The 15,198-nt window shown below is 39.0% G+C and overlaps 1 protein-coding gene across 4 annotated transcripts in view; it reads left to right on the top strand.

Moving 5' to 3' along the window:
* Window positions 1-15,198, top strand: part of CFAP44 (cilia and flagella associated protein 44) — a 167,848-nt gene that overhangs the window by 75,083 nt on the left and 77,567 nt on the right. For all 4 annotated transcript variants that reach the window (XM_016433465.2, XM_016433464.2, XM_056793465.1 and 1 more), the window contains 5 exons: window positions 8,246-8,388; window positions 10,371-10,641; window positions 12,714-12,769; window positions 12,918-13,080; window positions 14,943-15,073. In XM_016433465.2, coding sequence (XP_016288951.2) covers window positions 8,246-8,388; window positions 10,371-10,641; window positions 12,714-12,769; window positions 12,918-13,080; window positions 14,943-15,073 — 764 coding nt within the window. The remainder of the gene's footprint in view (window positions 1-8,245; window positions 8,389-10,370; window positions 10,642-12,713; window positions 12,770-12,917; window positions 13,081-14,942; window positions 15,074-15,198) is intronic.

The following is a 15,198-nucleotide window of genomic DNA, read 5'->3' as shown; positions in this document are numbered from 1 at the left end:
TATCATTTTTATTATATTGGAATAATTAATTATGCATAATTAATCTCACCATGTATTTGTCTTTCTTCATTTCCATAATGAATGATTTGTCATTGTGGTCAATAAGCCCTGAGTATGTTTTGATAAGACTCCCAGATATTTTGATTTTTTATTTTATGAATTTTCTTTTTCAATCTCTTCCCATTGGGTTTTTGTTAGTAATATAAAGAAAGACTAATGATTTTTCTGGGCAAATTTTGTATTCTGATTCTGTTTATAAATTACTTCAATTATTTTTTTCCATTTTGCTTTTAGGATTCTTTAAGTAAACAATTAGAGATAATTCTGCTTCTTTTTTGTCGGTGTTTCCCCTCTAATTTCCTTTTTTTGGCTTATTTCTATAGCTTATTTCTAGAACTGTGTCAAATAATAGTAGAGGTAGTGGGCATCCTTACTAACCTTAATCTTTTCCGGGAATATATTTCTCCATTACAAATAATATTAGGTTTTGGTTTTAGATAGATACTTGGTGGTACAATAATAGATAGAGTGCTGGGCCTGGAGTCAGGAAAACCTGAATTCAAATCTAGCCTCAAACTCTCATTAGTATGACTCTGAGCAAATCACCGGACCTCTATTTGCCTCATTTTCCTCATCTGCAAAATGGGGATAATAATAACAGCTTTTCCCTAGAGTTGTTGTGAGGATCAAATGAGTTAATAATTATAAAACACTTAGCATAATGCCTGACATGTAGTAAGTGCTATTTAAATGTTAGCTATTATTTATTATGTTGAGGAAAAGTCTACAATTCTTGTGTTTTTGTCCCTAACAAAAAAATGAATACTGTACTTTGCCAAAGGCATTTTCTATAGGCCTTCATAAAATCATGTGATTTTTGTCTTTGACATTAATGGAATATACTATTTTTATAGTTTTCATAATATCAGTCTCCCAGATTTCATATCATAAAAAGCAATGAATCCAAAATAAAAAGGAAAGAGACACAATGGGGGAAATCGTCATGATAAATATTTCAGATAAAAGTTTGCTATTTAATTCTAGCAAGAACTGATACTAACATATGAGAACTAATCTTAGCAAATAAGTGTTCATACAAATAAGCATTTTTCAAAATGAGAAACGCAAAGCATTTATAACAAAAACAAAAAGTGTTGAAACTCTATTAATAATCAAAGAAATGTAAATGAAAACAGTCACTAAATTAGCAAAGAGAGTTAAAAATTATAACTTTCAACCCAGGCACAGCTGCAGAAAACTAATATGCTGTCACATTACTCACAGCTGCTACAGCTGTGGATTGGTTCCATGTCACTGAAAAAGAACGTGGAATTAGAGGATGAGAGTTTGTCCAGGCCCTTTGAACAAGTCATTCTCCTACTAAAGCTCTATTGCAAGGATGTTACTGACAAGGAAAAAGAAAGTACATATGTGCAAAATTATTCCTACAAATTGTCCACATGCCCAATGATTAGGGAATGGCATCCATTGCCTCCTATATGCCAGGTACTATGCTATATACCCAGTTACTCGAAATTGTTTGTTGTGGAAACTTAGGGGAATTGTTTTGTAAGTATGACAAATCAGGTAAATATATTTGCCTGAAAGATGTTTGCTTAGACTCCTTGGCATTTTTCATATGAAAATTTGTGCGGTGTTCTGTATAGAGTGCCAGTTTGGAAGCCAGGAAATGTTGGATTCAAAACATGCCTACTATCTGGGTGATGCTGGGCAAGTTAGTTTGGATTTTATTAGATGGGTAGTTCACAGAGCCTAGTGCACAACCAATACGTTTCAGGAGCCTTTGTGCAAGTCGAAAATTGTGCATATTACCAAACTCCATTACTTAATAAGTATTTCTTACACAAACCTACCTGCGCACTTTGTCATAACCTTATGAGAACTACAAGCATTGTATCAATAACTAAATAGCATTAATGAAACAAAGAAACACTGTTCTGACTCGGACCTGACTTGTCACAAGCAAGAAATTGGACACATCGCTGTGGGAGCTAATGTGTGGCGCAAAACAATGTAATGACTGGCACTAACGCCTCTCAGTGCAAGAATGAGTGTGACTGGGTGATCTCCTGCAAGGCTTTACGCCTTATAGGAAAATGGCACAGATTTAGTATCTAATGAAAAATTATTTTACATGTTTTACCTTTTCTTTTTCCAATTGCCAGTTACACATACCTGGATTTGCATGTGATGAGTTCATATAAAACAAGGTTCTACAGTACTCCGAAAGCATTCCCTTGGGGATGGATTGGTTAGTTAGCTGGTTGGTTGTTGTCCTTCATGCTTGAAGAGGACTAAAATGACACCACTATGGGTGATGGCTTTTGACTTGCATATAGATCAGATTGCGGTGAAGCAGAGTTGTACGGAGTCATCAACCTCACTCTTTCAGTCCTCCAAGCCCTGTGGCAAGACAAAAGTCAAAATTGTGCTACATGGTCAGTTATTTGAATTTGTGTTTTAGGTTATAGAAATTGAGGGGATCTTTTAAAAAGTATTACAGATGTGTCTGCCTGAAGGATGGCTGCTAATTAGCTGCATTCGATTAAGAAAGACTTTCAGTTTGATTATTGGAATTTCCAAAAGGCCAGATTACTTTTCCCAGAAAATATTTGGCTTGAAAAACACATTTATTGACCTCTGTATATCAGGATAGTAGAGCTGTAAAAAGGAATGGACTGCCTACTAGTTTTATCCAAAAGTACTGAATATGGGGGCTTTGGAAAATCCTTCAGCAGCATATAACTAATCAAGCTCATTATCTAGTCAATAAGAGAATGGGCTAGTATAGGAAGCTACTAGAGGATGGCCAGCATCCTCCCACTGACAGATTCCTCTTAAACCTGGCCTTGCTCTTTTTTCTCCAAACCAGCAGCACCTCAGCAATGTCCTGGCTTCAAAAAGTTGATTCAAATTTGTTGCCATTTGCCCAATGTACAAATATTACTCATGCTAGCTATGGATAATAGTAGCGCATTCCCGTCCTCCTCTTCCTCTTCCTCTTCCTCCTTTTCTTGCACCTCCTCCTGCTTCTCCTTTTTAAAGAAAATACAAAAGTTCTCTTGCTTGGTGCTGGTTCCCTCTCCTACCACATTGTACAACTTCAGACAGACAGCACCAATAAAAGCTTCCAGTTGCTATTCTTCGCAAACAACCCAGACCTGCTTCCTGGGAAACTTGATAAAATGGCAAAGGGAAAAGATTCACATTAGGAAAGGGAGTCCTAAACTTACCAAGACACTCTGACCTCTTCAACATATTCAATTAAAATTCTGATAGCTGTTGCCTCCTGACCCCCACAATACTTCTTTTCTTAATTTATACTGTGCCTGGCTTTCAGTCTTCCTCTCCTTGCCAACTCCTGGCATCCTACTAGGGCTGGGTACTTCCTCATATTGATTCTTCTTCAGACATGCTAACCTTAACCGTTCATCAATTTAATAGTTCCCCAGAACCCCCTCAGCCACACACAAACATGGTCATACCTTTCATTTTTCTGTCACCCACAAAATGCCATTTCCATGTTCATGAACCCAGAAATTTCCTCCAGATCATAATCTATAGCCATTACACCTCTCCCTCTGCCTTCTAACCTTAAATAACAACCCCTCAGCTCTCTCCCTGCACTCTTTTCTCCACCTTGCTCCCTTGGTGAACCAGTTCAACTCTATACTGTTGTCATCTTTAGAGTCATTTGCCTCCTTCATATGTTGCTAATTGTGCCCTGCCAAGCCCCATTCCCATCATCTGCGGTCTTCGCTTCTTCAAGTGTGCAGCTGAATGCAATTGGAGAAAATCACTAAATGAGATTGATTAAGTGCACTACACATTTTTATTGCATAAGTTCAACTGGGCTCTCACTGTTCCAGAGCAAACTTTTTTATAGCTCTGTGATTAGATGACGATCTCACTTCCCATGACAGCTCTTGCAAACCTTTTCATCTCACCTTAAGTTTCCCATAGCTTTCCATCCCCTCACTCTCTCAGCTGAAAAGCTGGCCTCATAGTTTATTGGGGAAAAAAGACTGCAAGAGTTCTCTCATTCTCCTCTCATTTTACCCAGATGCCTTCTGCCACTCTCTCTTACTATCCCCTGTCTCACATGAAGAGGGTACCCTCACGCCAAGGGTAATTGTTCTACATACATAAGCAATCCCAATAAATCCCACCTTCTCCAACAGTCCCATCTATCTTCTCTACTCTCTCACTTTTCTTTAATCTCTCACTAACTACTGGCTGCCTCCCTACTGCCTACAAAACCTACTTCCATCTTCCAAAAACTCTTCGCTCGATCCATCCAGCTATAGTCCCACATCTTTGCTGATTTATTTGGCTAAACTCTTTGAGAAAGCTGTCTAGAATAGGCACTTCTACTTTCTTTACTCTTACTCTCTCAGCTCTCTTCAATCTGGCTTCCAAACTCATCATTCAACCCAAGCAATTTTCTCCAAAGTTAGTAATGGTATGTTTTTGAAAATAATGATCTCGTAATCACCAAATCTAATGACATTTCCTTAGCCCTCATCCTTCTTGACTAAAGTATGTGGAGTCTTTGACATGGTTCATCACTTTCTTTCCCGTGATACTCTCTTCTCTCAGGGTTTTGGTAACATTACGCTGTTCTAGTCTCCTCCTATCTGACTGCTCCTTTGCTGAATTTTCATTCAGGTCACACCTATTAATAATGGATATCCCACTGGGTACTCTTCTTTCTCCCATGAATTCAGTTATCATTGCTATGCCGATGATTCTCAAATCTACTTCCCTAGCTTTATTTAACCCTTCCACTGATCTCTAGTATTGTCTCCCCTACTTCATATTGGACATCTTGATTAGGATTTTCTGTCAACATCTTAAACTCTTCCTGTCCACTAAACTGAATATTTTCACCAAAATTCTACCTCCTTCCCAACTTCCCAATTATTATGCAGGTACCACCATCTTTTCATTCTTCCAGGATCGCAACCTAGTTATCATTCTTGACTACTTACACTCTCCCTCCCTATATTCATTCAATTTCTAAATACAACTGATTTTATCTTCCTTATACATCTTGCATATGCCCCCTTTTCTCCTCTACCATGGCCACTACCTTGATACAACCTTTTATCATCCAACAGCATGAACTGTTGCAATAGCCTTCTGGTTAGGTGGCCTGCCACAAATCCCACTCCAGACCATCTGTCCTTCATTCAGCTGTCAAAGTGCTGTTCTGACCTTGTCCCCACCACTACCGCCCCACCACACCCCCTTCAACAATCTCCAGTGACTGCCTAGTACTTCAGGATCAACTATAAATTCATCTGTTTGCTGTTCAAAGCCCTTTGCCTTCACCTTCACCTAATCTCCAGCCCACCCTATGCCATTCCAGTCTCCTTATAATTCACACCTCACTATATACTCTGAGAAGGAGTTAAGTTAGCTTCTTTGTTGTTTCCTGAACAAGTCACTCTACTAGCTTTCCTCTAATTTTCCCCATCAATTTCTCTGCTTCTGGTTTCCCTAATTTTCTTAAAATCTCAACTAAAATCCTACCTTCTCCAGGAAGCTTTTCTCCATCTCTCTTAATTCTAGTGGCTTCCCTCTGTTTATTATTTCCAATATTTCCTATACATAGGTTATTTATACATAATTAGTTGCCTTATATCATGAGCTCCTTGAAGCAAGGAATTTCTTTGTATCCCCAGCATTTAACAAGTACCTGGCACCCAGGAGGCATTTAATAAAAGTTTATAGAGTTCACTGATTGTGTCTTTCAAGCTGAAACCATGCTCCTGCCACTTCAAAATGACAGCAACTCATTCTATTGCTTTCTGCTCTTGGCAGTATTATTCTCTGTCATATACCTAGCAAATAGTTTCCACCCCAGTGGGTGGGATTATCTGAAGGTGAATCTTAGTTACACGAATTCTAGGGGTATAGAAATCTTTTCTCTATGCTGTGGTGGCCCCAAATCTATGGCATTAGCTTTGAGGCTGCTGCTAAATTATTTGGCCTTTGGTTACTGGACACACACAGGACATTTCTTTGTTGCAGAATTTTGTGTCAGAAGCAGTGCTTTCACAGTGTTTATTAGTTATAGATATCTGTAAGTTGCAAATGGATTCATTTTGCAGCAATCAATTTGAATACTCACAGTCATCCATTCTTACGACTGTTGGGATAATCCAAATGCATCTTCCTTTTTCAGTTTCTTTACTCCTTTGCTGCCTAAATCACTAAATTTGACTGCAGAAGGTTGTTTTAATGCTATTTTAGACAGATTACTGATAATTTGGGGGGCAGTTAGATGGCAGAGTGGATGGAATGCTGGGCCTGGAGTCGCAAAGGCTCATTGTCCTGAGTTCAAACTTGGCCTCAGACACATATTAGTTTTGTGACCCTGGGCAACTCATTTAATGCTGTTTGCCTCACTTTCCTCATCTATAAAATGAGATGGAGAAGGAAATGGCAAACTACTTCCGGATCTTTGCCAAGAAAACTCAAATGGGCCATGAAGAGTCAGACACAACTGAATTAACTGATCAACAACAAATATTACTCTTTTCATTTGTTTATAAATAATCCAATAAGTCAAGGTCATGTGACTTCATATGTCCTCTTGGCTCCCAGTTTGTGATCAGAAATGCTTAGGCTCATTGGATGGCCAGAAATAAATATTTTGCTTATTACTGCCACTAATTTATTACAAGTAATGATAATAGACAACTAGTAGCACCAAAATCTCAGTGGACTATTTAAAATGAAGCCTATTTCCTCCTGGCAAATTATTTGTATAGAATATTGCTAATACAATGCTGCTAAAATTTTTTTTCCTTTAAAATCCTTACCGGCAGATGAGCTTTCACTTATATTGGCAGTAGCCAGATATGGCCAAAGGTAATTAGGAGAGTATACAAACACCCCTGTGGTCTGAACTTGGGGAGTTTAGCAGCTCACAGACTATAGGGCAGTGATGGCAAACCTTATAGAAACTGAGTGCCCAAACTGCAACCCTCAGGCCGCATGTGAGCCCCTGGTTTACCCCAGACAGGGGAGGGAGGAAGTGCTCCCATTGCTCTGCTGGGCAGAGGGGCAGGTTGTGTGAGAAATGTACTCAGGAACATGTGCAAAGGGGGCAGGGAGCTGTCTCCTCCGGCATGCTCCAGCACTCTGTCATAGGTTCATCAACATGGCTCTAGGAGATTCAGGAAACTTGGTGCCTTGAGTTGGGATTCTCTAATCAGGTAAACTCAGAAATCAGTAATGATTTCTGAATGAAAGATTCCTTGAACCAAAGGCAAATGTACCCTGGATAGTGGAGGAAAGGCAGTGAGGTACAGTGGATAGAATTGGAATCAGAAAGACTTGGGTTCAGATCATGAGTCTGACACAAATTGTGTGAACAAGTCATTCAATTTCAGTTTCCTCATCTGTAAAATGGAAATATGGGAGTGGGGAACCCCTTATCGGGACTATTAGGTGACTCGGTGGATAAAGAACCAGACCTGGAAATGGGAGGTCCTGGGTTCAGATTTGATTTCAGACATACTTCCTAGCTCTGTGAGCAGGGGCAAATCACTCAACCACAGTTGCCTAGCCCTTACCTCTCTTCTGCCTTGAATAACAATACTTCATATCAGTTCTAAGATGGAAGGTAACCTTGGAGTTTTCTTGGCAAAGATGGATTAGCCATTTCCTTCTCTGGCTCATTTTACACATGAGGAAACCAAGTCAGATAGGGTTAAATGACTTGCCAGGATCACACAGTGAGGAAGTATCTGAGGCAGATTTGAATTCAGGGAGATGAGTCTACCTGATTCCAGGCCCATCACTCTATTCATCTAGCTATCCTAATGGAATATTATAGCATATTAAGAAATGATGAAAATAAAACATTTAGAGTAGCATATAGACCTAAATAATTCCTCTCCCCTTTAATGCTAGTGCATCCCCCCTGAGATTATCTCTAGTTTTGTCCTATATGTATTTTACTTGTACATAGTTGTTTCCATGTTGTGTGAAAGCTTCTTTAGAGGAAGGGTTGTTTTTTTCTTTTGCCTTTTTTTTTGTAGCCCAGCCCAGCCCAGTGCCTGGCACATAGTAGGTACTTTACAAATGTTTTCTGACTTGACTGGCACAGGGTAGACATCTAATAAATGCTTGTTGACCATCTAAATTCTCCTATGGTCACATGTAACTGATTGCATGTTCCTTTTTCCATACTTTTATATCTCTTTCCTAGGGTGGATATGATTCTGGTTTCCTCTATCACTGTAAGTTTCCAACTGAACAATCAAAATCAATGGAGGAACAGCAAGATGAACCCTTTGATTTCCACCATGTAGATGATACAGACAACAACCCTATCCGAGTGATCAGCTTCAGGTAGATACCTGCCCTCACCCTGCAACATAATTATTGCATAATGGAGAGAGTAGCTGAAATTTAGAATCAGAAGGCTGGACTGAAATCATGGCATAGCTACTAATGACCCTTGTGACCGTGAGCACATATCTTAATATCTCTGAATTTTAATTTTTTCTTCTGTAAAATGGGGATATTCATACTTGCAATATTTGCCTAACATTTCTTGTAAAAATCAATTGATATGACCAAAATATCCTATAGTTCTCTCTCTTTTTTCTCTTTCCTTCTCTCTATTCCCTTTTCTTCTTCCTCTTCTTCTTCCTCTTCCTCTTCTTCTCCTCCCCCTCCTCTTTCTTCTTCTTCTTCTTCTTCTTCTTCTTCTTCTTCTTCTTCTTCTTCTTCTTCTTCTTCTTCTTCTTCTTCTTCTTCTTCTTCTTCTTCTTCTTCTTCTTCTTCTTCTTCTTCTTCTTCTTCTTCTTCTTCTTCTTCTTCTTCTTCTTCTTCTTCTTCTTCTTCTTCTTCTTCTTCTTCTTCTTCTTCTTCTTCTTCTTCTTCTTCTTCTTCTTCTTCTTCTTCTTCTTCTTCTTCTTCTTCTTCTTCTTCTTCTTCTTCTTCCTCTCCTCCTCTTCCTTTTTCATTTGAGTTCTCTTCCACAAAATGACTAGTATGGAAACCTGTTTTATATGATTGCATATGAAAAATCTATATCAGATTGCTTAAGCTCTTGGAGAGCAGGGAGAGGGAGGGAGAGAAAGTGGGAAAGAGAAAGATAATTTGGAACTCAACATTAAAAAAAAGGAATGTTAAAATTGTGTTTACATGTAATTGGGTAAAAAAGCTATAACAAATAGGAAAACACCTCATAACTATAAAGTATTGGTTAAATATGTCTTTTATAGTTGGCAATAAAATTTCATAAAATTATAAAATCTTACTCTGATAAAATCATTCCATTCATCATCTATTGCTAGAGAAGTTGCTGTTGTTCATTTGTTTTAGTTGTGTCCAACTTGTTTGTGATCCCATTTGGGGTTTTCCTCTCAAAGATATTGGAGTGGTTTGCTATTGCCTTCTCTGGCTCATTTGACTAATAAGGAAACTGAGGTAAACAGGATTAAATGACTTTTTAAGGGTCATAGCAGGTGACCAGATCATAAAGGAAGTTTCTGAGGGCCAGATATGAACTCAGAAAGATAAATCTTCCTGACTTCAGGCCTTGTCCTCTATCCATTTTACCACCTAGTCACCCCTCCTGTAGAGTGTAAGCTCACTTAATAGAATGTAAGTACCTGCAGGATAGGAACTATTCTCTCTTTCTTTTTTTTAAATCTTACCTTCCATCTTAAAATCAATGCTAAGTATTTGTTCCAAGGATGGTTAAGTGACTTACCCAAGGTCACACAGCTAGGAAGGGTCTGAGACCAGACCTGAACCCAGAACATCCCATTACCAGGGCTGGCTCTTTATCCACTGAGCCAACTAGCTGCCTGTAATGTTCTTTTTAAAAACTGGTCTCCCTAGAACCTAATACAAGTTCTTACACACAGTAACTCCTTTAAGTGTTTGGGGAATTAATGAGCAGGATTAAAAGCTCAAAGATTTGTTTTGACCCCATTTTCATCTCTACTGATTCTCAATTTGGTCAATTAGCTATTGCAATGAATAGAGAACTTGTCCTGGAGACCCAAAGACTCATCTTTTTAATGTCAAATCTAGTCTTAGACCCTAAACTAGCTGGGTGACCCTGGGCAAATCACTTAACCCTTTTGGCCTCAGTTTCCTCATCTGTAAAATGAACTGGAGATGGCAATGGTCAACCACTCCAGTGTCCTGGCAAGAAAATCCCACTTGAGTTCATAAAGAGTTGGATGCAACTGAAAAATGACTGAACAACAATGATTTTTAATTTGGTTGTTTACAATGTTTTGTTAATTCATTAGAGGCTAAGCCATTTGAAGACCAGCCTTTGGAATAATTTATCTTTGTTTTTTTTTCCCCAGTCTTACCAAACAGATGATGTTTTGTGGGATGCAAGATGGAAAAATTAGGGTTTACATCCTAAGGGATAAAAGCCTTAACTTGACCGATATGAAAAATTACTGGAGCTTCAGTGTCCATGACAATGATTATGGACATATCCAGGCCTTATATCCTAGCTATGATGATCGTTTTGTGCTGTCTGTTGGGGGAGACGGCAATATCTTTGTCTATAATGTTCTGTCTGAAGAAGAGATAGAGGAAGGTCTCCGAGCCGCAGTGCCTCCTCCCAGGGTATGTAATCTCACAAGAAGATCTCAGACTGTTCTGAAGGTTTGATGACTTGAGATTTTTCTCTGTAAGACAGAAACAGACTTTAGAAACTTACCTTCTGGTGGGTGGGGCATCAAGCATTCAGATGATCTAACACAGTGGTGCTAGACTCAAAAGGAGAGGGATCCCTGGGGGCCCATTTTGACTTATAAAACCACAAATTTACACCATCTGTGTTGTATTTTTACTCATTTTGTTAAGTATTTTTAATCTGGTTCCTGCTGCACCGGAGAGTTCTGCAGGCTCCATGGGCATGAATTTGATACTTTCAGTTTAATGATAAGAGTCTTGAACTTGTATAATGGATGAGAAAATGGAGTCACCCACTATGTTTACATTGAGACTAAAGAGTGAGAGAGGTGGGATGGAGCCCAAAGATGGAGAAGGGGGAATAGATTGATCCTTCCCTCTCTTCCCTTAGTGAAGTCAGCACAATTTGTCTTTTGGAGGGACAGAATATGGGACTTCAGAGACTGAGTTAAATATAAAGTCAATGACTGAAGTTGACTTTCCCTCCTTGAGGGAAAAATATAGCTTTCTTCCCCAAGCTTCAGTTCCCTTCCTGGATGTTATGAGGCAGGCAACTTCATGTCAAGGGAATAATTCTTTTATTCTAAAGGGACACACAAGACAGGGAAAATAGGGTTGTTAAATGAGGGAAATGGGAAGTGGGAGATCCCTAAGACTAACAACTGACCCCCTCCCCAAATCTTGAAGGTTTAGGCTGTTTGCCTGACCCCCCTTGATCAGTTGTGATTTCTGTCCCGACTTCTGTCTACCCTAGATGTAGCATGAAGTTCCCAGGACAACTTGAGGCGATAGAGAGGGAAGTCTTCTTTGGGGGGATGGCTTTCTAATAAAGTCTCATCCACTCCTTTTATCTCCAGCTGGATCCAAGGGGTTTGGGCTCACTGAGAGATGGTCACTGCTCAGAAGGTCTTCTGTCTCAGAGGTTTCTCTTAGACCAACCACTCTAGAGGAGTTCCCAAAGAGAAGTGATGTGATCTGGTAGTTTCTCCTCAGCCCTTCTCTGTTCCTTTTTTATGGAATCTTCTGTCCTCCTTGCCCTTCCCTCACTTGAGTTACTCTTTTTTTATGCTGGATCTATTTTCCTCTCTTACACTTGGCATCAGTAACATTTGAATTAAAGTCCTGCCTCAGAAATTTAGGAACTGTGTGACTGTGAATAAGTCACTTAATCTCTCCCAGCCTGCATTTCCTCTTCTAAAACAGGAGGATAACAATAGTACTGATCTCACAGGGCTATTCTAATGTTCAGATGAAACTATGTTTATAAAGCACTTTCAAAGCCTTAAAGCATGATATATAAATGCTAGCTGTTGTTATTGTCCTGCCTATTACCAGGAAAAAAAAATCTATACTACTTTTGGAGTTTTGTGACAGCATTTTCTTCTTTAAATAAAAAACAGTTGAATTTGTGGGGCAAAATGTATCAGTGGCGAGGCAGGACAGATCAAACGATTGCTTCCCAAGTATTTGGCAAGAAATCTTGTGTAAGGCTACTAGATGGCTCAGTGGATAGAGAGCCAGGCCTGTAGACAAGAGATCCTAGATTCAAAGCTAGCCTCAGACACTTCTTAATTGTGTGACCCTGGGCAAGTCACTAAACCCCAGTTGTCTAATCCCAATGGCTCTTCTTGGAATCAACACCCAATATTAATTTTAAGACAGAAGATAAAAGAGTTTTTAAAAAATGAAAATAAAAAATAATCTACACAAAGGGCAGCTGATGGATAGAGAATAGCTAGTGGATGGGGATAGCTAACTTAGTGAATAGAGCACCAGACTTGGAGATGGAAAGTCCTGGGTTCAAATCTGGCCTCAGATGCTTTCTAGCTGTGTGACCCTGGGCTACTCACTTAATCCCAATTGCCTAGCCCTTACCGCTCTTCTGCCATGGAATGAATTCTTAGCACTGATTCTAAGATAGAATGGAAGATTTAAGGAGGGAAAAAAGGCACCTTGTGCAGTTGTGGGCCAGGCATATTGATGAATGATTTTTCTTCCCACAGATCGGTTTGGAACCAGACAAACACATAAAGGATATTGAAGACCCATATGCCTTTAGGTACCCAGGACCTCGTGCTTTCAGACCCAGCTTCTATCCCATGAGAAAACAAAATGGATTTTTAAAAGCAAGCACTAATTTCCCCATGCTCTGTTTTGTTTTCACATCTGTATTTCTTCCCATGCTGATTTTTCTTTTGCATCTTCAGTATCGAGGGTGCCAGGCAAAAAAGAGAATATGACCAGATCATGAAGGAAGTGGAGGAAATCAAGGCCCACAAGAGGGAGAAACTAAAGGAACTGAGGGAGGAGTTCCAGAAGTTACTGGAGAAGAACGCTGAGCTGCCAGAGCACATGCAGCTCCACCGGCATGTAGGTTTCAGGAGGGAACCTGCTGTCATCCTCCTGGCCAGGAAGGCCAAATCTTTTTAGCTCTTAGCATGATGGGCATTCTGATGGGTCCTTTCTCAGCCATTTATGAGCTGTAGTCAGTCAGTCAATTGACAGTCAAGTCAATAAGCATTTATTTGGCCAGGCACCAAGATTTTCCAGCACGTGGCAACTTTCCTCAAACCCTAGAATAAGAGAGGAAGACTAAGAATTGCTGAAGGCTCAGAGACTTTAAATTGCTTGTGGTCACAAAACTAGTGGATTTGGACCCATGTCTTCCTGAATAAAAGCATTTTTTTTGGCCACATCACACTTCCTCTCCTTCATAGGAGTAGTTACAATAAAATAGTAAGAAGGCAGCTGGGTGGCTCAGTGGATAGAGAACTAAGCCTAGAGATGGAGATGGAAGGTCCTGGGTTCAAATCTGGCCTCAGACCTTCCTAGATGTGTGACCTTAGTCAAGTCACTTAACCCCCCAGAGAGGCCCTTGCCTCTCTTCTGGCTCAGAATTGATATTAAGACAGAAAGTAAGGGTTTACAAAATAAAACAAAACAAAACAAAGCCAAAAAACAAAAACAAAGAAATAGTGTGGTGAGATAAGTAGAGAGCTAGAATCAAGAATCCAAAAGAGTTGGGTGCAAATTCTACCTCTGAGGCATATGGATTAAGTGACCCTGGATAAATCGCTTAACTTCTCAGTGTGTCTAGGTAACTCTCTAAGACCACAAGCTGCAGAGAAAATGTACTTTTCCATTAGTAAAGGAAATTCCTAACTGGGAATTCTTGGCACTGATGAATTAACTCTTCTGATAGATAAGATTAATAAGAGTAATTAATTCATTAATCGATGAGAGTAATTAGTAATACAGAAATCATCTAGTTACTAAATATGTTCTTTGTAAAGTCTAAAGCATAAGGTAATAATTATATTAATATTTAATTATTATAACATTACATTGGCTATTAGTATATTATTAGTTTTTGGAATAATGGCCAAATGAGTATAACAAATTTTATTTTTAAAATCACTTAGAGGGGACAACTAGGTGGCTCAGTGGAATAAGAGCTAGGTCCTGGGTTCAGATCTGGCCTCAGACACTTCCTAGCTTTGATCCTGGACAAGTCACTTGACCCCCCTATTGCCTAGCCCTTACTGCCCTTCCATTTTGAAACCAATACACAGTATTGATTCTAAGACAGAAGATAAGGGTTTAAAAAAAATACAAGATGATGCTAGTTTGGAAAAATAGAATAAATGTTAAACAATCAGAGAGGGAAAAATCTCAAAATCTATGATATTTGAGTTTTTCCATTTAAGCTTATTCTTAAATTAATTTTTCTTCACTCACATAGTCATACAGCAGCTTAAAATGTCATACTATTCATATTGGTCCACCTGGTATTGTGTTATTTTTTATTTATAAAAGCACCCAATTAGTTATACCTGAGAATTATTAAAGTAGAATCTACTTGGAAAAATTCTTCAACAAGAAGCCATTTTTCCTCTTTAGCAAAATTGAATACGAAGGTGACCATTTCAATGTCAGTTACGATTGAGAATTTATGAAAACTATCTAGGCAGATGTAAAAAAAAATTGACTTCTCACCACTGACATGTAAAAATATCTCCAAGAAAAACTCCTACATTGTATAAGGATGCACAAATGGTTTTGAAAATGCTTTGGTGCAAAATAATGTGGTTTTGTCATAAACTCTATTCATATTGTTAACTGGAGGCAGCCGAGATAGCAAGACATTGAAGGCAAAAGCAGAAAACTTTTTGTTTGAAGTAGTCCCCCTCTTCATCAGCATAGCATGATGGTGAAACTCCCGCTCTCCATAGGAGTTTGATGTCGATTCCAAAGTCCGAGAAGATACTGAACGAACGACAGTCCAGCAAATCAAGCAGGTGGAAAAGGAACTCGCTTGGGAAAAAGAGAAGCATCGAATTGCACTGCTGAAATTACAGCAACGGTAGGATCCACATTTATTGTAAACTAATGTGCTACTGTGATAATTGACCAGCCCTTGCTTTGCTTCTCATTTCACCATTGTGAGCTTCACTCATTGGTTTCTGTTGTGGTTAAGAATAAAACAAA

This window comes from Monodelphis domestica, chromosome 4 (genome assembly GCF_027887165.1).
Source record: "Monodelphis domestica isolate mMonDom1 chromosome 4, mMonDom1.pri, whole genome shotgun sequence".
In the NCBI taxonomy this organism is placed as follows: Eukaryota; Metazoa; Chordata; class Mammalia; order Didelphimorphia; family Didelphidae; genus Monodelphis; species Monodelphis domestica.
Note: the sequence above shows the minus strand (reverse complement) of the source record. Positions and strands in the feature narration are given on the sequence as shown.